The following is a 22,047-nucleotide window of genomic DNA, read 5'->3' as shown; positions in this document are numbered from 1 at the left end:
TTTTTATGGTTATATACTTTCATCTTATATAGGCATATTCATGATGAAATGATAATAAGGCGCTTCATCTTTGCGTTTGATTGTGGTGATCTAACTTGCCCAATTGTGCAAATCCATTTGACTGTTTGTGCACAAAATTTGTGCAAGGTAAACAAAATGAAACGAAAAGTTAAAAAATAAAGCCTTACTTCGAACAGGTGCGCTTGTGTGTTTGCAATCTGTAAGCGTTGAGCTGCTAAATCGTTGAGTGTGAGCCATTTGATAGACACAAAAGTTGCTCTGAAACGAGAGAAATTCGTAAACGCAAAGAAACCAAATATAAATAGGGTGCTGATGCTGCTGTGGCTCCTTGGCGATCGTAACGTTGCCTCTCGTAGGCGTCTTACGTAATATGTTGCGAAGTGATTTATGAACGATTTTTATCAGTAAAACCGTAACGACTAAATATACATACATACATATACATGTAATATGTAACGATAATTGCAACACCATTCTGCCTACTACCACAACACTACTATTTAAACATTAAACTACTACTGCTACTGCTCTTCTATGAACTGTGTTCAATGCTCAGGGAAGAACCAAATATATCTAGATAATTTTGTTTGTTGAGTTTGTTTTTGGAATTGACAGTTTTTCTTATTCAATAATTACTGTACTCAAGTTTAAGCTATTTTGAATAAATAATCACCAACGCTGCAGCAGTTTGTTCTATTAAAAAAAAAAAATTAAATAATTAATAAATCAATTTTTAAACATAAAACCTTTTAACTCACAATTTATAAATTTAGTTTGCAAATAAAACTTTGTTCAACATTTTCACATTATAAAAAAAATTTCATGCACATATAGCAATCCAGTTCTGCATTTGCCTGGATATAAATTCAAATTAATATATATACATATATAAAGCGATTTTTCGTACTAAGTAAATTTTAGCAATCCTTAGAGGCAATTTTATAGTCGGATTTTGCAAAATACTACATACATTCTTTGTTTATGATGGCCAAACAATTAGATAGTGCTTCGTTTTTGTTCACTTGTCGTTCCTATTGACGATTGTATTTCTTTAGCAAAAGCAGTTCCTGCTAACAATTTATTGTACAGTTGTTAATAATTTTCAATATTGTTATTATTATTATTATGTTCTATTTGATTTAGTATTCCGACAAATTATGCATTGTGTGTATTATATTTTGAACTGAAAGTTGATTTTGTACAAATTTGTATTTAATTTAAATTATTGCAATTTAGTTTTGCAGTTTTAAATGTGCATAATATTAGACATGTGCAGGGGTGTAAGCCATAAACAGAAGTTTTGCAAATAGTTTGTTTTTTGCTTTAACGCGATATAATTAAAATGCAATTTTTTTTTCTATAATTGTCAGACCTAAAAGTTGACAACAAATTATAAACAGGCAAGTGAATAAAAATTTTACAGTCATTATTAATGTAGTGTGTCTTCTGCCTCCTCCTGCTTTCAATAATGAATATATATACTATGTATAGACAATTAAACAGACAAAACTATTTCAATTAGTCATCAGTAAAGACTTCACAATGATTTTCGAATTCCCATAATTATACATATATGTTGACAAAAAGCCACTTTTTATTTCTTAAATAAATTTGTTTTAAAACTAAAAACAAGTTGCTTCCCAAAAATATTGAATAAATATACTCAATATTTATTACGAAAGTGCTGAAATCAATGCCTGGTACCGTTAATAATGACTACTGTTGCTATTTTTATATGCAAACATCAATAACTTAGAATCAGTATACAAAAAAACAGATAATATCATGTTAGTCCCTTTTCGGCGATCTAAGCATTTCCATGATGATCAGTAAATCATATATAATCACTATTTTTGAACAAATAAAAGAAGAAAAATCATAAATAATGATTATATGTGAGTTTTATTTATTTCTTTTTTTGCTCAAAATAGAACTCACTTTTAAGCCACAATGTATGTGTGTCAATTTGTAATAACAAAAAGAATTTAGTACAGAATTAATTTAGTAAATAATAATAATTTATGTTTATTATTTTTTTGCTCAAAGATAATAATTTATTAGTTTTTTAATTGTTTTGATCAAAAACAATGATCATTTATGATTTATTATAAAATTAATTGTTGTCGGTGACGAAAATCGTAAAACTCAATGCATTATCATTATTACGTGATTTTGAAAAAAAAAATTTATAATGATTACGGTCTCTGATCAATACACTATGTGTAAATGATATGGTAATTATGAAAGTAAAAGTTCTTTTGAAAATTTGTAAAATCTCGAATACGAATCCAAAATATCCCGACGTATTCAAAAAAAAAAATTTACAAGAAGCTCTAAATCTGAAAGCTTCTTACATATCTTTATTAGTAGCATTAACAAAAAATAATTGCATATTGACTACAAAGCTACTTTAATGAAGTATTTGCAATATCTTTCAAAGTCCTGTACATGTATATAAGCGCACAATTAAGTGATCAAAAAAAATTTTGAAGTTAAGCAAAGTTATTTCTTTTTAACACGAAATTAAAATTTTGGAGGCACTAGACGCTAGCAATCAGTTTATGCTCTTTTATTTTTTACTTACTTTTTTCTTCAAAATATAATCAAAATCGGATATATACTTTCTCAACGTCGTAAATATACACATTAAAGGCTAACTGTTGCTGAGGTCTATTGCAAGCGTTTTTTGATTTAATTTTCATGATTTATTTGAAAAGTTGCCTTTTTTGATTAAGGCACACCAACTGTGTGTGTGCGCGTGTATAGTGTAAATTAGCAGGAACTGTCTTTTACATATGCAGTGTCTCCTTCAGCGTTTTTACCGCCTAGTAGTGTGTCTTTAAAGAGTTTATTGTTTCTACTGCTAATTTGTTAAAACTTCAATTGTTTTTTTTTCCTATTAAATTGTTTACGTTATTATTTCGTTCATTTTTGATATACATTTATATATGTTTTAGCATATATAATTGTATTTGATTTCATTAACCATAAAATTACTGTTGTCGATTTTTTAATTAATTCTCGTTGTACATTTGCCGAGTTTTTTAAGTGCGTTTTAGATTTATTTATTTGAGTTACATATTGTTGCGTTTGATTTCATTTTGCAGCCAATTGTGCTTGTGCGTTTCATAATTTTATTGATTTAATTTAAAACAATAAAATTGAATATATTGGCGCTAAATGAGTATTTATTAAAAAAAAATGTAAACAATTTGAAAATTTGGTTTCATTACTTCACATAATCGACGTTCAAAAATCTGCTGTGTTTTTAAACAAATATTCGTATGTTCGTATTTTCAAATATTGTATTAGTTGTTATATTTTTAAGAGCTTTTCCTATTAATATTTTAGTGATAATTTTTTTTCTTTAGTTTTTTCGTTATTAAAGTCATTAAATTCAAAAAATTAAATTGTTTCAAGAGTTTGTTTGTTAAAGAAGCTAAAGCATTTTTTCTAAAACGTTTTGTATTGAGCTGCCTTGAAATGTTTTCACGTTTAGAAATGCAATTGAATTTTATTTTTTCGTTTTTTCTCTCCTTCTTGTTTCGTTTTTTGCTTTCACCACGTTTTCATATCTACAGGGTGAATGTGTCGTGCTAAGGGATCGAAAACTGAATATAGCTCCAGCTATCAAGAAACAAGTGAGTATTACAAATATTATTATATACTATATTAATTATAACATGCAATAGTGCTTACAACTTTCTTTATTTTGTATGAAATTGAAATTGGAGCAAAACTCATATTTTATAAAATTATTATGTTTCGCCTAAATGTAGGCAAACACTTCATGTAATATAAATAAATGCTCACATAACCTATATTGTGTTTAAGCTTGTAAGCAATATACTTTCGAACGCTAAAAATCACTGCAATTTTTGTTATATTAAGGTTTTTAACTTAATCAAATGCTTTCTAATAAATTTTACCAAATAATAAAATTTTTAGATAATTTCTTATTGAAATAGATTCAAACAACGCTTTCCAAAGTAATCAAATTTATCAAAATACTTTTTTTTTTTTGTTTGAAAATTAATTACAAACTTCGGTAATTGCAATATTTACTAACTCTTTTATATTACAATAGCAATACATATATTTTTTGTTATAATATTCCAGTCGATCGTTGCAACGAATGGTGCTGTCTACTATACAACAACACCACCGGCCCCAATTAGCAATATGCCCATTGATCAATTCGCCGCCACGGTTTATCCGCCAGGTAACTCGCAATTTATGATATTTAATCACTATAAACTATAAAGATGAGATCAGTTATAATAAGCATAACCTCTTAACAAACAGTTACTGATTTTACAGCAGCTGGCGTGCCAACAATTTACCCACCTTCAATGCAATATCAACCATTTTATCAATACTATAGTGTGCCAATGGTCAGTGCGGCGGTAAGTTAAACATCAATTGTGCATTATTTGAATGTAACGAACTAATATTCTTACCTTAATTCCCCCTAATCGATTTTCGTGCTGCTGTGAATATAAATAAATGAACCGAACTCGAAACAACAGAATGTTCCCACCATTTGGCCACAGAATTATCAAGGTAATTAGAAGGAACCGTTTGCTTTATATGCTTACTTAGATACAATAAATGTATGTGCACATCTATACGAATCAACACCACTTGCCACACCTCTACATTTGTAATTTATACGAGTATATAAGTTGGTTTAAATACAAAAGAATTAAAAGAGTATATTTGGTTGCTTTTAAGAAAATGTTGTTTGCAGACGCTTAACAGTCACATTTTTGTTGTTAGCAATTATTTTCGCATACAAATTATTTATTATTTTTGGTTTTTATTGTTGTTGTGCATATGAATTGATATATATGTGTACTATGTTGCTTTGATATATACATACATAATAATATACATACATACGTGCTTATGTATAACATTTTTTGTACAATGGTAGCTTAATCTAATTCACTGTTATATCTGTCTGTAAATATATGTATATATATATATATATATATATATATATATGTATATGTATATGTATATAAGAGTGACCAACTTCCAACTTGCTATCTACTTTTTAGGTATTTACCCATGTTAATTTTGAGGGTACTAACGACAGCATCCATACCCACAACTATGATCACACGACTACAATAAACAACAACAACAAGAACAACAGCAACATTGATGCTACTACATTTTATGCGTATAAATATTTGCAATGATGAATATTTAATGTTTTTTGGTGACAACCAAACAAATTCACAAATTGTAAGAGACACAACAACAAAGACACAACTTTATAACAATAGCTTCCTTTACAACTACTACAACTACAACAATATCTACGAGTTCGAAAACCGAGAAATTATGAGAAGAAGAAAATAAATAAAAAAGCGACATAAAACAATAATTTATTTGCGGCAAGAAGAAATTGTTCGCTTTTTAAAACACAAAAAAAATTAAGACGGAGAGAGTGCAGAATGTTATACCGTTACACCGATCAATGCATAGATGGTAGGACACTAAAAAGTGCACTAGCAGCGGCAAAAAGGCGATAAGAGTGAAAAATAGTCGATGCGATCAGGTCCAGGCGAGGATGTTTTCTAACCATAGTTAAAGGCTGCTTTAGTCATTAAATAATTCAACGTAAAACATGGACTGAATTCGGGGCCGCCGTTTATTTAGAGAATGATTTAAAATACGCGCACATACACATAAATGCATACATAACAAAACATACACTACTTTAAAGTACCACACAAACTCTTATTTTATTTGTGTACATTAACATGAAAACGTACAGCTTAGACATAGAAAAGTATTGGTAATTGAAAATTATTGAGAGTTGTATGAACAGGAAGGCGAACGTAATAGAACGGCGATGGCAAGAAATACTAAATTTTAAACCCAGTGAAACTAAGTAGTCTTACGTAATGCTACAAATCGTATGTATGTATATGGAAAGATATTTAACTGCTACGTATAGCGCCAGTAATTGTTTATTGTTTTCGAAAACAATGTACGTATATGTTAATATTTTCGAATTTCGAAAGTATACAAATACCAAAACGGTTTTACCGTACCATAACGAATCGTAGTTAGTTATAGAAAGCAGAGAAAGACAAGTTGGCATGTTTGTAGTTTGTAGTAGAAAATATGAAGGAATGGTGAATATATGAATTATTAGAACAAACAAAGAAAACGAAACTTGTTATAATGCGAAGCAACAACAAAAACCTAAATTATAACATAATAAGAAAAAAAAATATATTATTTATTGATTTCAATTATTACTATAATAAATATTATACACAACTCTATATATTGATAATGATAAAAGTATATATTATTAATATAATATACTTATATAAAATATATATCTATATATATATATATATATATATATATATACATTAGACAAATTATATTTAAAGAATTTAAAATAAGATACGACGAATTAAAAACACCGGCTGGGCCTGTGAACCGGCAAAACCAAAAGCTGAACATTTAAAAAATTACAAAATACAGAACACAAAAAAAAATTCAAAATATATATATATATATTAGTATAACTTTTATGGGTATAAGACATGAATTATATAGTAGAAGAGTCAGTCTTAAACACAAGCAACACAAAACGATATTGAACTTAAAACAGGATTCGAAACTGTAACAAAAACAAAAATAACTTAGAACATCATAAACTAGTATTTAAAGAAAACAATAAACAAACAAATATTAAATAACTAAAATATTAAAAAAAGATTAGTTCTTCTCGAAAATCTTACATTGTCTTAAGTAATAAATTATAGTATGAGAAAAACAATAAATTCGAAGAAAACTAAGTTATACCGTATTCATACGTATAAGCATATAGGCAAAGAATCTGAGTAGAATTATACACACAATATTACAAAGTAAAAAGAAAAACTAAAACAAATAAATATTAAATTAAAGCAAAAGTACATATACATAAATATACATATACAATACATATTTTAAGTGAGCAAAATACACGTATATAAATATTGATATTGATAATATTATAATTATTAAAATAATATACAACGCATATTCAAATATTGATAGACGATAACCCATGAATGTAGAATGATAAACAAGTACATACTAAAAATATTGGAAAAAAAATGCAAATAAAAATAAATGTAAAAGCAAATGTAGGTATAAACGCCACAACAAACAAACAAAATAAGCAATATAAGCATATTGGATGTGAAATAATAAATAACAAAAGCTAATTGAAAATGCAATAATCGATAAAAATTCTATTGTTAAGAATTTAAAAAAATAATATTAATAACAGAATTGTGTAGCAACTAATTGAGTAGTTCGGTCGCCGATAACTCATTACCAAACCATGCAATATGATTTCTAAAATTCTATGTAAAACAATTTATAAAAAAGACAATATAAGCAAATAAATGCTCACTAATATTTGAACAAGAAGTCAACAGAAGACCACCTAAAAGTGAAAAGCCCTTCCGAAACGAGCGCTTAATTGTTTGCGAACCAAAAATGTCAGACGAAAGTGAAATAATAGCAAAAAAAATTTGTAACTTAAAGTAATGATTTACAACTTCCTACGGCAATAATTTGCAAACTAATTTATGTCAATCCGTAAAGCTTTTGTTTTTATAATAACATAAAATTTTCGAGATGTATTGTGTGCGCGGCAACCTCACACACACAGAAACATTGATATTGATATCATTTGAATTGTAGGAATTGATCGTAAATTGAAAGTCATTTAGTTTATAAGAATGTTTTTTGTCTTATTAATTATATATTTTTTTAAAATCATTACAACCAGTAGCATCGCATATTTATGCACAAACAAATGTAAAGAATTATTCACTCAAACTGAAAAGACTCGGGCGTGTTTATGTTACAACTGCATAAAAAAACTATGAAGTAAATTTTTTTTTTTAATTTTTGTTGTGTTGAAATATTTTGCTTAATTTGAGTTCTATTTATAAATTTCTGTACCTACAATTCTTTTTAAATTAATTTTATAAAACATATATTGTTCTTCAAACTCCTAAGATATATTAGCTATACCATTTGTTGAATTCCGATAAAGAACACATTTAATATTATTTCGAAAAAAAAAATTATATTTAGAAATCTCAGAAAATATTTAATATGAACAAGCGAATGCTATGCATAGATGTAGCGTAAACAATTCCTCAAAAACACATATAAAGTATCCTATGTGCCAGAACTGTAATAACTATGACTTTCAAAAAAACATATGTAATTAAAATGAATGTATTAATTGACAATAAATGTCAAAGCGAACAAATTTCCTTTTTTTCCCCAAATGTCAAATTAATGCTCTTAGAATGAGTCGAGGTAAAAAGTACTGAGCGACCGAATTTCCACTTTGCGATTTTCACTCTCATGTCAATTACCAAGTTTAGCACTGGAAAATGGTTCATTAACCTTAGACCGTCATTTGATTAATAAAAATAAGCGTGGTTTAAAAGCCACTAAAGAAGCAAAGCCAAATCTTCAGAATCTTTCTACTATCAAAACAAAATTCATTCGACTGATAAGCCGATGCAGAACGACAATTCGTCAAATTAGCGAAACCCTAAGCTAGACCTTGATATTTGATCTTCGCTGAGGATCGAAAACGCCACTCATAGTAACCATAAGAGAGATAATACGTACTTAAATAGCATTCAAATGCAACAACTACTTTAGAGAACTAATCCCATGCTTAACTATAGTCCATTAAATTGTCGTCGTTTGCCAAGCGTTAAAACATAAGTTCTAAATAAAGTTAGCAGTTTTAAATTCCCACAACAGTACATTTGAAATCAATTCCTGGCAGTTCTGGTACATGTACCATTTACATTAATTCATTTTGATTCATTTTTGGAATTGCAAATGAATGAACTTTACTGCTGTTATTTTATTATATACAAGTATAGTTATGATTTATTTCTGATTTAATTTTTTTTTATTTATGATTATTTTTCTTTTTTACATTCCATTATTTAATTTTTTTTTATGCATTGGAGTGTTAGAGGCCATTGCTCATTGTCATTATTGCAATATACCACAAATACATAAACATACATACACATTATAATTTGTAAGTAAGTTTTTTCCATGTCGTGAATTTAAAACGCATACAGCAAACATTTACGTAGAAACTTAACTAGCGAAGATTTCAAAGTGCAATTGTGGTAGGTAAGCAATGCGGCTACAAAATATCAAATGCTTAATGATTAATAAATCAGAGGTTTCAAAATACCTGTGGCGTACCTAAAGGCGTTTAAATAAAATCAAAATCATGCTTTATTAAAGATCATCGATCGTTCTCATTGACGAAAACTCGAAAACCCGAAATCGTGCTGGTGTTAAACACTCCAATGTTATATGTATGTATTTGAATATGTTTACCCATTAAAAGAAAATATGAAATTGCAATGAATGACATTTTAAGCAATTTAGTTGTTGAAGAAGTCTATTGTTAAATTATGCTTGTTATATGCATATACACACGTACATAATGTATCTATTTTAAATAAGATGTGGCAATTAAATGTAAACCCAAAAACCGAAAGAACATAAATATTTTGTGAGAAAATGCGTGATCATCATCATATAGAAGAAATTTATAACAATTACAAAAAAAATTAAATTAAATTAAATAAAGTAAAAGGAAAAACTATTTATAAACGAATAAGTAAATGAAAGCAATAAATACAGAAAGTCTTAGTCTTAGTTTACACTTTAGCAGAAAAGGTTGTAGTGACAAGTGCAAAACGAAGCAAAGAAACAAACGTTTAGACAGCGCTAAAGAAATTATAAACTGAAGTTCAAATGACGGCAATTGACATTGATTTGATATGTTTGTTGTTGTATTATGTAATTGACATGCGTGTGCATACATAATAAATTCTCTTAACTCAAAATATGCGCCTGCGCCTGCGCATTTTTCTGCAACGAAAGGTCATTGATAATCGAATTGAAAATTTAGTTAGAGAAAGAGAGAGAGAGCAATAATAAAAATAGAATTGTGTAAAACATAAGCATCACATTACCGTTAATTATATACATATGTAGCTCCATAAATGGAGAGCCCGCATAAATAATCGGTTTTGAGAGTAACAAAACAAACTGGCGATGCGAAAATTATAGAAAATTCGTGATATTTTTAAAAGCAAAAATAATTTAGACTATATAAAACCAAATATTGCTGAGAAAACTATTTGCAAAGCAGGTTTAGATAAACTCATTATTGTCGCAGCTGTGCATTTTTCGTAAGCTATTTAAAAAACATAAACAAAGAAATGCGAAAATAAGCGAACAAACGAACATTTGCTTGCTTATAGTAGAACTTACACACACATACACACTCACACACTCAAACATAAGTTGTAATGCGGCGCAGCCGTTTGCTTTTGTAAGTTAAATTTGTAATTCATGCCAATTAGCAGGCAAACGCTGAAGCTATTTACACGTACAACAAACTTATACACACGAACATGCAAAGCAAATTAGAAAAAAAAACCGAAGAAATTTTGCCCAACGCGCCAAGTTTTTCTATTTTGCTTTTCTGTTTCTATTTGGTCGGAAGTAAATTCCTGGTGCAGCAAATAATTTATATACATACATATGCTACAACAACTTACACACTTATGTAATTGCACAACTGTACATGCAAATGCATACATGAAGAACATACGTAGTGCGAAAATGAATATGAATAATAAAATACTGAAATACTGAATAAAAACGATATTGAAAATAAAGAAAAAAATCAATAAACATAATTATTAACTTGTATAAACATACATATGTAAACGTACATACATATATTATATATACATAAGCATCTATGGTATTGCAAAAAAATAAACACAGACAAGAGATGAAATTAGATACATTTATCAAAAGCAAAAAGCTAAGCAAAAACACCTATCTTATCCTTCCTGTTGACTTTAGCCGTATACAAGTAACAAACAAACATACATACATGCATACAATACGAAGAACGTAATTCTCAACAAAAATAAAGTAATATGAAATTTATAAATTATAACCCTACTGAAATTATCTACTGTTACCTAGACTACTCTGTACTATGTAGTTAATAATTTATAATTTATTAATACCATAGATTAATATTATTTACGATAGAATTAACAAAGAAGCAACTAAGAAAGAAGACTTCTAAGTGACTTAACACACAAAACTCATAAGCGACATGCACGTTAGAAAAATCAGTAAAAAATAAAAACAAAAAAACATGAGATAAAATAAAATTAAATAAAAAAAATCTGAATGGAGAGAGAGACATTCAAGCGAATAAAAAAGATTTCTCTTTTTGCCCATGAGGTACAATGTACATTGGATTTCGGCATTGTTGTATCACAATTCCGCTACTGCTTCCTAGGTCAAGGTGCTCAATATGGAATGTCGAGTTTTACAGTTTTTGTTGGTATACCGTAAAACCCATTGTTAGATTGAATTCGCATTCTCTGCGCATGCCATTTTGAAATATCTTCTATGACAATTTTTTGCAGCGTATTGTAAATTATTAGAAAGACTCGACAACATCCACAAAATATATTTTTATCGTAAAAAGGCGTTTGAAATTTTTGTATGCGCCGAAAAGTGCGCTACGTAGATTCCGAAACCGTCAGCCTCACTCTTTCTGAAACAATTTTTAAGGAGTTCTTCTCTATGAAATTTCAATCACAACTAGAGATAACTGTTTACTTCAGTTTAAAGCATTTATGACTAAAATATCGGAATTAAGGCTAATACGCCGGAAGTATAATATTGAGACTTCAGTACGTTCCAAGATAATGTCATTAATGGCAATTGTAAAAAAAAACTGCAAAGCATTTTTAATTAGACCGATATGTTAGCACTGCTGGTATCGCGTTACCCGCGTGTTGCATACTTATAGGCACTCACTATTTAGCAATAGGAAATGCATTTATGTATTAACGAATTCCTTATCCGCCAGAACAACAGAGTGACTGAACGAGACATTATCGGCGGAGGTGTATTAAGTTGCTCCACGTTATTTGTTTACATACTATACATTCGCACTCGTAGTTAAATAGCTGTAATGCTTATGTGAGTAAGTAGTATAGTAGTTTGGTTTCTTGAAAATCTATTGGACTTTTCAATGTTTCAAAGAATGCATTATTTCTCCGTAGATATTTAAAGTAAACAGCAAATTATCAAACGAACAATATGTGTGGAACTGCGTATGTTAGCTGAAGAGATGGAGAAGAATTCGGAGCGGTATTATTAAACATAAAAAATATCAACCAGAATAAGGATAGTGTTAACTGATTACCAACGTGATGTGATCGCTACCAAGTAGCGAGCGCTCGTGGGGCAAACAACGAAATATGTTGTTTGTTTCATATATATAAAACCGAAGATGCTTCTATAAACTGAGTCACATTTGCAAAACTTCACGTACAAAAGAGATATAGAGGCTTTTAAATATTTTTTGTTGCTTTTAATTTCCATTTTATTTAGTACATTAGGCCTGACAAAGCAATATTTTCTAAGCAAGCATTTAAACTAATGTAGAACACCGCAGTGGATTGCATAATTATTTATCCCTTTTTTGATTTTTCGACAGTACCTCTCAGAACATTTCCCCTCCCTCTCAAAACTCATTATGCTTGTGAGAAATTACTAAAGACCCAGGTTAACTAATAGCAGCACTTCATCACTTACTAGCTGAAATCTCTATACTACCTATTTCTTACATTATCTTCGTTTGATATTGATTTTTTATTATATTTTCATATTTTCAATTAGACTCTTTATACTTGTATGTGTAGTATGATGAACAAAAATTGCATTTAAATTTCGATTTAATGTAACGCAACACTTTTTTAAATTATGAAAAAAAAACCCCACCCTTCAAATTTTTTTATTGTAATTTAATTATGCATTAACTACTTTATTAATTATTTTGCTTGCATTATATAAATTCGATTTGGTCAAGTAAAAATAACATTCTTCTATTCTCCTTAATCTTACAATCAACATTTCGAACAAATTGTATTATGTACTAGTACGTTTTGTGATCTTCATAATGAGTATTGGTTAATTGAAATTTCATTTAACATTTGAACTTATGTCATATTTCTGTATCGGAAAATGTATGATGATTTAAAACAAACACTGAAACTAAATAATAATGCACATAAATAAAAAAAACTAAATAAATGCAAAACTAACTGTTATCAACGCTGAATAAATAAAATAAATAATGTAACTACTTGAAGTTCTCATTTCACGTCTGTACAAATAAATCAAATCGGGTGTCAATTCGCTATGTAATTACAAGAGTATGTCTGTAACCTTATCTGAATAATATGACTATAGATGTACATAGATTAAATTCACGAATTATATCGATTCACCGATATTTCTTCGATCAGATCTCTAGGATGACATTCTGACACTTAAAAAAAACTGTAAACAATTGTCTGACAATGATTGCTAGATTCAGCTTTTTTAAACGGGGAAGTAATTCAATAATTGGCGATCAACTGATTTAAAATATTACACGGTTGGAAACATATATTCCAGTTTACATTGCAATCAACGATTTTGAAACTTTTTTCGACCACACACTAAAGTATAGTGGCTGGGTGATTAGAAAGGATGTTAAGACAACCGTAGTGTGATTAAGTTTGCTGCTAGATTAATTATTAAAAGAGATGTTTTCGAAACCAAATTGTACCGTTAAAGAGCGAGAGCTCTTAAAACTTCGAAACAAAAAGTTTTTTTTATTTTTAATTCATATTTAAATCTTTTGAAGATAAAGTGAAAATACCATAGTTACCTAAAGGTTTTTTGTTTTGTGTTCACCAATTTTTGTGTGTCTCTGTTTCTGCTAGTCTGATTTTAGGCGTCGACACCTTTTTTCGACTAATAATTATGAAATATTATTTGAAAATATTGTATTATACTAGATAACGAAAGTGCATTATCTTTGAAAATATGTATTAAGTTCTTTAGCTTAAAGGGGTTTAGAGATTAAATTCTTCAATTTCTTATAATTGTAATTCGTAATTCCGGTAATGTCGGACGTTACAAAGGATGGGTCCTACGCAGGATATACGACTACAGTGACAGGCAGTAAGAAAGCACTAATTGAATTGGGCTGTGGAAAATACTTCAACTGCAATTTTAAAACTTTCCGCTCGATGAAATATCAATTAGACAACTAAACCTTGAGTGGTACTCAACCAGTACCCGTACATAAGCCGAGGTTAGGATGAAACACATGTGAATTGCACAAAAGGCATTTTTAGGTTTGGAAAAGTTGCAAACGATTTATTTCCTAGAACTGCTAAAAACACGTACACTAATTAATATACATATACATGAAATATATAATAAAATATAAATGAAAATAAGGAAACTAAATGTAATTACACGAAAGCGTAGAAATTCATGAAATACTGAATTATATACATACATATACGGTTGTGTCAAATTATAAAAATAATTACGTACAGACTACATGTTTAAGCATATATGCATAGATTCATAAATACTTGTATGTAGGAAGCTAACAACACAAATATAGGATATTATATTATACATCTGTATATTGTATATTTTTTAAGTAAGTGGTATATTGAACAAAAAGAAAACACAAAACAAACTCTATACAAATCTCGATGTGGTCTATTTATCCTAAAAAACATTGTTTGACGCCCTCAATATACTTACATATGTATATATAAGTGCGTGCAGCCGTGTGTAAGTATACGAATTTGTTAAAGTTGTAAAGCAAATATGCAATATTAAGTAATATATAATATTATAGTAATACAATAAATAGTTTAACTTAATTATACAAATTGAACATAACTTTTGGCCTAGTAAATGAACATACAGCAAATATTAGCTGCAACTGAGTATTATTATTATTTAAAAAAAAGATATATATATATAAAGCTATAAAAAAATATTAAAAACTAATTAGAAAATTAATTAAGGCTATAAAGTAAAGGAAACACTTGAGAATCGTGAATAAAATCAACCAAAACCGTTGTAGCTCAATTACTCGTATAAGTAAGCAAATAATCGCATGCTTACATAACGACCATATTTAATATTATATTTTTAAATTGTTTAAAACAATTCAAAGGTTTACCACAACATACAAATTTAAAGAAGCGAGGTAAATGGTTGGTTTATATAAATGTTTGATCAACAATATTTTTGTGTATTCATCAGGGTACCTTTAACGTTATCTAAGGAAAATCATTAAACGTTTTTTTGGCACACCCTAATATTCCTACACATTTCAAACCACAATATTTCAATTCTAATTCAGAAACTTCATGTCTGGCCACACTACAGCGATATACAGTTAAAGATAAATTAAATTCCTCGGATATATTTTGTACTTTCAAAAAATGTTAGAAATTTAGTGTTGCAGAGAAAGAGAGAGAAAATAAATAGAAACACTTTTCGGATTCGTTTGCAAGAAAAGGCGTAGGGGTCTATATTTTTACGAAGAACGGCAGACAATATACAATATATATTTATATCATATAAGAACTGTGACAGCAAGAATTCACCAAGACCTAAATTGAACGATGCTGTAGATTAGTTTCTATACCTTCTTTCCGAATATAGAAAGCTTCGTTACAGAACTTGCCACATCGATTTTAGATGTTCCAGTAGTCCCAACCCAAACTAACATAACCTTTTTCAAAAACTTATCATATGTATAGTGCATTTGATAATAATTAATCTCTAAGTTTTGAAAATTTTACCCATTTTGTAGAGGCGAAATTTTTAAAACATTTGGGAGTTTTTTCGAGGTTTGACCAATAGCACCTTTCAAAATTGTTTACCCAGTTTAAGAGTCCTGTAAATAAAGCTTTACATATTATATTATATTTGTATATTGTGAATGTATGTAAGCATGCGGTTGCTAATTATTATTTAAGCTATTTTGGCTATCTTCAAAAATGCTCCAAATTTGTAGACAAAAAGAACTTAAATCTATAAAATAAAATTGAAACAGAATAAACTCTTGTTGGCGACACTAATCGAAAATATTTGTGAAATTATAATTTGCATAAATCAATTATTTAGGAATATACTTGAACTTATAAAAGTAAGAATTATATAATATTTAACTAATATTAAAGTACATGAATACAATAATTATATGCAACGAAGAATTATGTAAAATTATTGTGTAGATAGATTAAGCGAGCAAGGGCTGTTTAAATATGAATTTAATTTTCCAAACCACAAATACAAACTGAAGTATTAAAAATCATATTTAGCGTTGATTTCATTATTTCTAATTTTGTCTAATAGAATGCAATAACTCGAAAATTTATACATATGTTAAAGTTATATTACACTGCTAGGGTGACAACTAATTATAGCCTAAATTCATCCTTTGTCTGTATTAAGTGAACCATATACATATGTATATGCTTAGTTTATGCAGACACATAATTTGCATTCAGATCAGTCTTAAGGTTGCGCCTGTTCTCTCTGAAGCTGCTTCACTGGTAGTACCTGAAGCGAAACATTGTCACAGTCGATGCGAAAGTCAAGTCCTGCTCATAATGCGTCTAAGAAGGCTAGTATTTCAGTCATCGCAACTAGAAGAACTGAATATCAAAAAGCAGACTGCAAGCAGGAAACTTCCATATGTACGTATTTATATGTGCACTCACAAATTATCATATTGCCACAAGTGGCCGCTGTTTTTTTTTTAACAATTTTGTTTTCGTACAAGCAGAGACTTTGTGAAGAAAATTATATTTTGTGGCTGTAAGAGCTATTGCTAATGGGAAATGATGTCAATGTCAAACCGGCAGATTACAAAATATACAAATCTAGATCATTGGAGAAACATAAGAAGTCTAATTATCAACAGTTGCTTATAGCCAATTTTTGTAATGTGGTACAAAATATATAATCTTTGACCTTTTGCAGGTTGAAGCTTTTTTAGGCCAATGCAATATAAAAGGTAAAAATGAGAGTTGCTCATTGTTCATTGTTGCCGCTCAGTGAAAATTGTAATTATTTTCGCTATTATATTTTTTAAATAGTTCTGGAATTAAATGATTATATGCATAATACGATTTTTATTGATTGATTAATTTTTTTTTTTTTTGTAAATACAGTATATTCTACTCATTATTTATTAATTTTAATAATATAATATATATGTAATAAGTATATATATTTATATGACTTTGTTATCATTGAAAATGCATAAGGCGCTCTCTTTTATAAAAGTGTACAAATTGTATGTATGTAATTGTTTAAATACATACATATACACCACAACTGTAAGATATTTACGAGATAATGATCATCATATACAAACAACTCTATTTTGATGCGTTTTATTATAGTGAACAAATGTAAGATTTGATTTTTTGAAATACATACATACTATACACATACACTAACTGCAATATGAGCATTGATTGACTAAATTATAAAATAAAATTATTTCCATACCCATTACCCAGATTTATTAAGAGTAGTGAATATATTCCGGCAAAAAATCGTAGTAAATATAACAGAGATATATGTAAGTAAGCCACCGATTTTCGCCAACGAGATTTGATTACCAAAGTCATTAAGAAAATCTACTGGAACAATATTATATAATATGTTGTTGTTGCAATATGCTCGTACATGTATACTTCAGTACTCGTATGTGTATAAATACATTTGTACGAGTATGTATATTGTATATTAAAAAGTATTTATTTTCATAGCAGTTAACAGCAGAAATCAAAATTAAGCACCTACATACATACATACATACTGACATGTATGCATGGGTAAATTAAATTTGTATAAAAAAAAGTGTTTATATCATTTGGAAATTGGTATTCAAAATTGTTAAGAATTCAAATGAAATTGTAGCGCAAAATGGTTTCACCGAAATTGTTGAGTATTTTTTACTATATGTGTACGATATTTACTTAGTACATATGTATGTGCATATGTCTTTACATATGACAAAAACGATTTATTATTATTCGTGCATCCGCATATAGATGTGCTTATATATATACAAATACCCGTTTATATACTAAATGCAATCAAATGCTAGTCAACGGATCGCCCGTTGAAACGTCGAAATATGTTATTACTTGATGGCATGAAAATATTCCAAACTTCCTCTTCTTATAATTCCTTATTTACACTTCCTATCAGGTACACATAATTAGCGCTGACACTTGTTTGTACTTGTATTAACGAAAGTTAATATTAACTTCTAATTAAATTTGCCAATGAAAAAGGAACATTTGCTTTCCACTATGTGCTTAGCCTAATACGTCAAACTGATTGTAGCTTCGTGTCTGATGTTCTCATTTCTGCTGTTTCATCGTTTGTCTGTGCTAATTTATTTTCTTGTTGTTTTAATAAATAATTTTCTGGAGCAGAGTTTAAACTACTTCTCATAAAACAATTGCTATATTTACTTTACTTTGTATTTTACAAATTTCGATATAGAATTCTTAATTATTACAAATCCTGGTAAATTGAAAAAAAAATTTATATATATTATTTTTAATAACCTCAAATTCCCAATTAAAAATTTTTGATTCCATTATAATTACTTATGCTGCACTTTGCGAGGAAATCACATCATAAGTAATGTTATAAGAGACATTTTCGAATTATTTAACTGTATATTTTAATATAATTCTTCGTTTCTGAGTTAGCATCCATCCTAAAGCCGTCACTTACTATCAAATTTAAAATTCTTTTTATTCCTGGTCAACGCCACGTTGAATACACAATAGGTATAGAATATATTTCGACGGCTAGGAGACCCTTGACAATTTTTCATTTACAGTGCAGTATTAAAAACAAATTTCTGATACTACTGTCAATTCAAGACTAATTATTATTTTGATAGTCACAAAGAGGTTAGGCATTATAAAATGTCAAATCAAATGACAGCTTCTCCCTAATTTTCATAGTAGACAATGTAAAGCAATGGAACCTCAATAAAGACATATTGCTGTAAACTGTCAGTAATTATGTTACACTATGTTATTTTTTATGACTTACAAGTTATAAGGCGAAGTCTTAATATACTATAGCGTATATGTAGACATTATTCAATGAGACATGCTAGTCTGAAAAAAGGCTTATGGATTTCCCAATACTGTATAAGTGAAAACGGTTGCATTGGAGGACTGACCTGAGTATCGTAGCAATTTAACGATTTGTCAGTTCACAGAAATATGTTAACACTCCTTAAATTTGAGGTCGTATGTTTCGTTTGCACTTTGCCTTTTTTACGAAGAATTTGTGATACTTATTAATATAATATATCTATGCATTGGTTTGACATGGCACACTCTGTATATCAAAAAAAACATTTTTTTATTTATGAACTCCCTTATTCCCTGAATTTATAAAACTTCAAATGTACCCATCCCATTCCTCCAAATAAAAAGTTAATTAATCACGTCTTCATTGATTATTTATATGATATTGTTATACATATATATTACATACAATCTTGTCGAAAACTACAAAAATATTAATTAATTAATAATTTATTATATTGAAAAGTGTAAATGCTGATCTCTACTGTGTTCTATCTGATTAACGATAAAAAATAAGTGAGAAAAAATTTATCGAATCAAAAAAATTACAAATATGGCATAAAGTTCAACTCATAAAAACCAACACGATTATTGAGAATAAAATATAAAAGTGTAATAAAACAAATATATATACATGCAAACATAAATATATACATAGCCATAAATATAGAGGTACATATATTTTCTCTTTTGAGACGAGATAGTTTTAAAATTGAGACAATGAATATTAAAATTGTATAATATGAAGCAGCAAACCAAATATTGTATTGTATTATACGAATATACCATTATTAAAATGATTGTTGAAATGTGAGAAATTATTGTAATTTAAACAAATAAATATACTAAATATATAGTAAAAATAACAAAAATGAAATGTGTCTTCATAACATTAACAATGCATGACATACATACATACATGCAAGCATATGAACTTCTAAAATATGTTAAATGTACTTGTCGCATTTTTCAATTGAAACGATAATACAGCGATTGAATTTTGAAAAATCAAACACATTTATCTACGAGTACTAACGGTACAACGCTGCACATGTTCATATACATATATACATATATGTAGTAGTAATATATACTTACATATGTGTGCATTATAGTGGTACAACCAATCTGTGCAGACTTCACTTGCAACGAACCCGATTTACACACTCCACACGCACACACACACATTCACATGCCTATGGCCGTATCAAGGAGCATGCACATTGAAAGTGCAGAGCTCGTCTCGTCTACAACCATTGAACTAAGTATCCAATAATGAAAATCGAAAGCAAAAAACAAAAACAAAAACAAGAAAAAACAGTTACAAATAAATATACAATTTATTTAGATGAAGTATACAGTACATATAAATATTTCCAGTAAATATGGTAAATGTGTCAGAAATTAACAAAATGAACAGAATTAATACATATATCAAATTAACTAAAACTCACTCAAGTGACAAAAACTAACAGAGATATTTGACGGTCACAAAACATACTTACAACAAAGGTAAAACAAATACATAGATACATATGAATGTGCGATATTTGAAAGCACAAAATTGAAACGGTAAAAGAAGAAAGGAAATGCACGAAATACCCGTACGAACGTAGGTGTGTAGTACAACGCGAATTCATTTCCGGCGCAAAGAAAACGGTAAACGAGAAGACGAGTACGAAGTGTGGTATGAAAAAGTGGGCGCGCTGATGAAGCGATAAAGAAATACATAGAAATATATATATACATATATATATGAAGTGTAATTATAAAGGCTGTAATTTTAAGTAAATACAATTAAAAAAATACGACATAAGAAGAATGTTGAAAATAAAACGTAAATAAATAAATATAAATATACTGAACACGTAAAATATTGAAAAGAGATACATTTCACCCACTCAAAGAAATTACCTAAAATTAATCTTACAATAAAATATACATATACTAAATATTTATGAAAACTCTATGTATGTAATAATAAAATATAAAAAAGATAATAAACTAACACTAAATAAATATTCGTAAAATCATCTGAAATGCTTGTGTTTTAATTAGAAGTTTAAGCGACTTGCAAACGAACGCATCGACCCGGCTATGTACAGGTTGGTTGAAAAGTTGGTTGGTCTTAATTCGTTGTTTACAAGCCATTTGAAGTTGACGTGTCAGAGCATTTTTAAATATGGAAAATATTAAATATCGCGCAGTGATTAGATTCTTTGTTTTGAAAGGGTTAAAATAAAGAAAATTTATGAACAATTGTTAGAAGTGTATAAGGAGTCCTCACCTTCAAAACGCACCGTTGAATTTTGGGCAATCACACCAGAAATCATTGAGGAAGTTCATAATATTGTTAGCGAAGATCCAAGTTTGACTAAGCGTGAAATTGTTAATGCCATAGACATCTCAGACGAACGAGTACTTTATATTTAACATGGAGAATTACATAAAAAAAGCCGTTTGAAAAGTTAGAGCCGCACACGTTAACAATTCAACAAAAACTGGATCGAAAACAAATTTCTCAGCATAATTTGGAGCGTTTTAAGCAGAACAAAACCGATTTCTTGAGTCGTTTTATATTCTTCCAATTTTATTTTAACGCAATAATTATGGATGACCCTAAATTGAACAAGAACTTTTACAGTTGACTGAAACTGGTTGTTCAGCTACAAAGCAGGTGAAGCCACAACGATCAGCAAAGAAGGTTATGGCATCAGTTTGTTTGGGATGCAACGGGAATTTTGTTGATTGATTATCTGCAGAAAGGTGCAACAATCAACTTTGAGTATTATTGCAGCCTTAACAATCTGCTGGATGAAAAAATTTGTGAGAAAATATAAGATTTGCAGCACTAAAAAAATAATTTTTCATCAAGGCAATTTACTTGTTCACA

At 28.7% G+C, this 22,047-nt stretch overlaps 1 protein-coding gene across 11 annotated transcripts in view; it reads left to right on the top strand.

The window, feature by feature from the left end:
- The window catches only part of bol (boule homolog, RNA binding protein), a 28,085-nt gene extending 14,791 nt beyond the window's left edge, over window positions 1-13,294 (top strand). For 8 of the 11 annotated variants that reach the window (XM_014233924.3, XM_036366318.2, XM_036366282.2 and 5 more), the window contains 5 exons: window positions 3,603-3,662; window positions 4,141-4,243; window positions 4,327-4,427; window positions 4,551-4,584; window positions 5,085-11,083. In XM_014233924.3, the coding sequence (XP_014089399.1) occupies window positions 3,603-3,662; window positions 4,141-4,243; window positions 4,327-4,427; window positions 4,551-4,584; window positions 5,085-5,101 (315 nt within the window). In that variant the 3' untranslated portion in view covers window positions 5,102-11,083. Of the gene's footprint in view, window positions 1-32; window positions 693-3,602; window positions 3,663-4,140; window positions 4,244-4,326; window positions 4,428-4,550; window positions 4,585-5,084; window positions 11,084-12,212 lie in introns of those variants that run through there. The other 3 variants (XM_070111906.1, XM_014233927.3, XM_036366410.2) reach the window with 3 other exon arrangements.
- The last annotated feature ends 8,753 nt before the right edge of the window (window positions 13,295-22,047 follow it).

The sequence above is a fragment of the Bactrocera oleae genome, chromosome 6, assembly GCF_042242935.1.
Source record: "Bactrocera oleae isolate idBacOlea1 chromosome 6, idBacOlea1, whole genome shotgun sequence".
Taxonomy (NCBI): domain Eukaryota; kingdom Metazoa; phylum Arthropoda; class Insecta; order Diptera; family Tephritidae; genus Bactrocera; species Bactrocera oleae.
The sequence above is the reverse complement of the archived record's forward strand: the minus strand, read 5'-3'. Positions and strand labels throughout refer to the sequence as shown.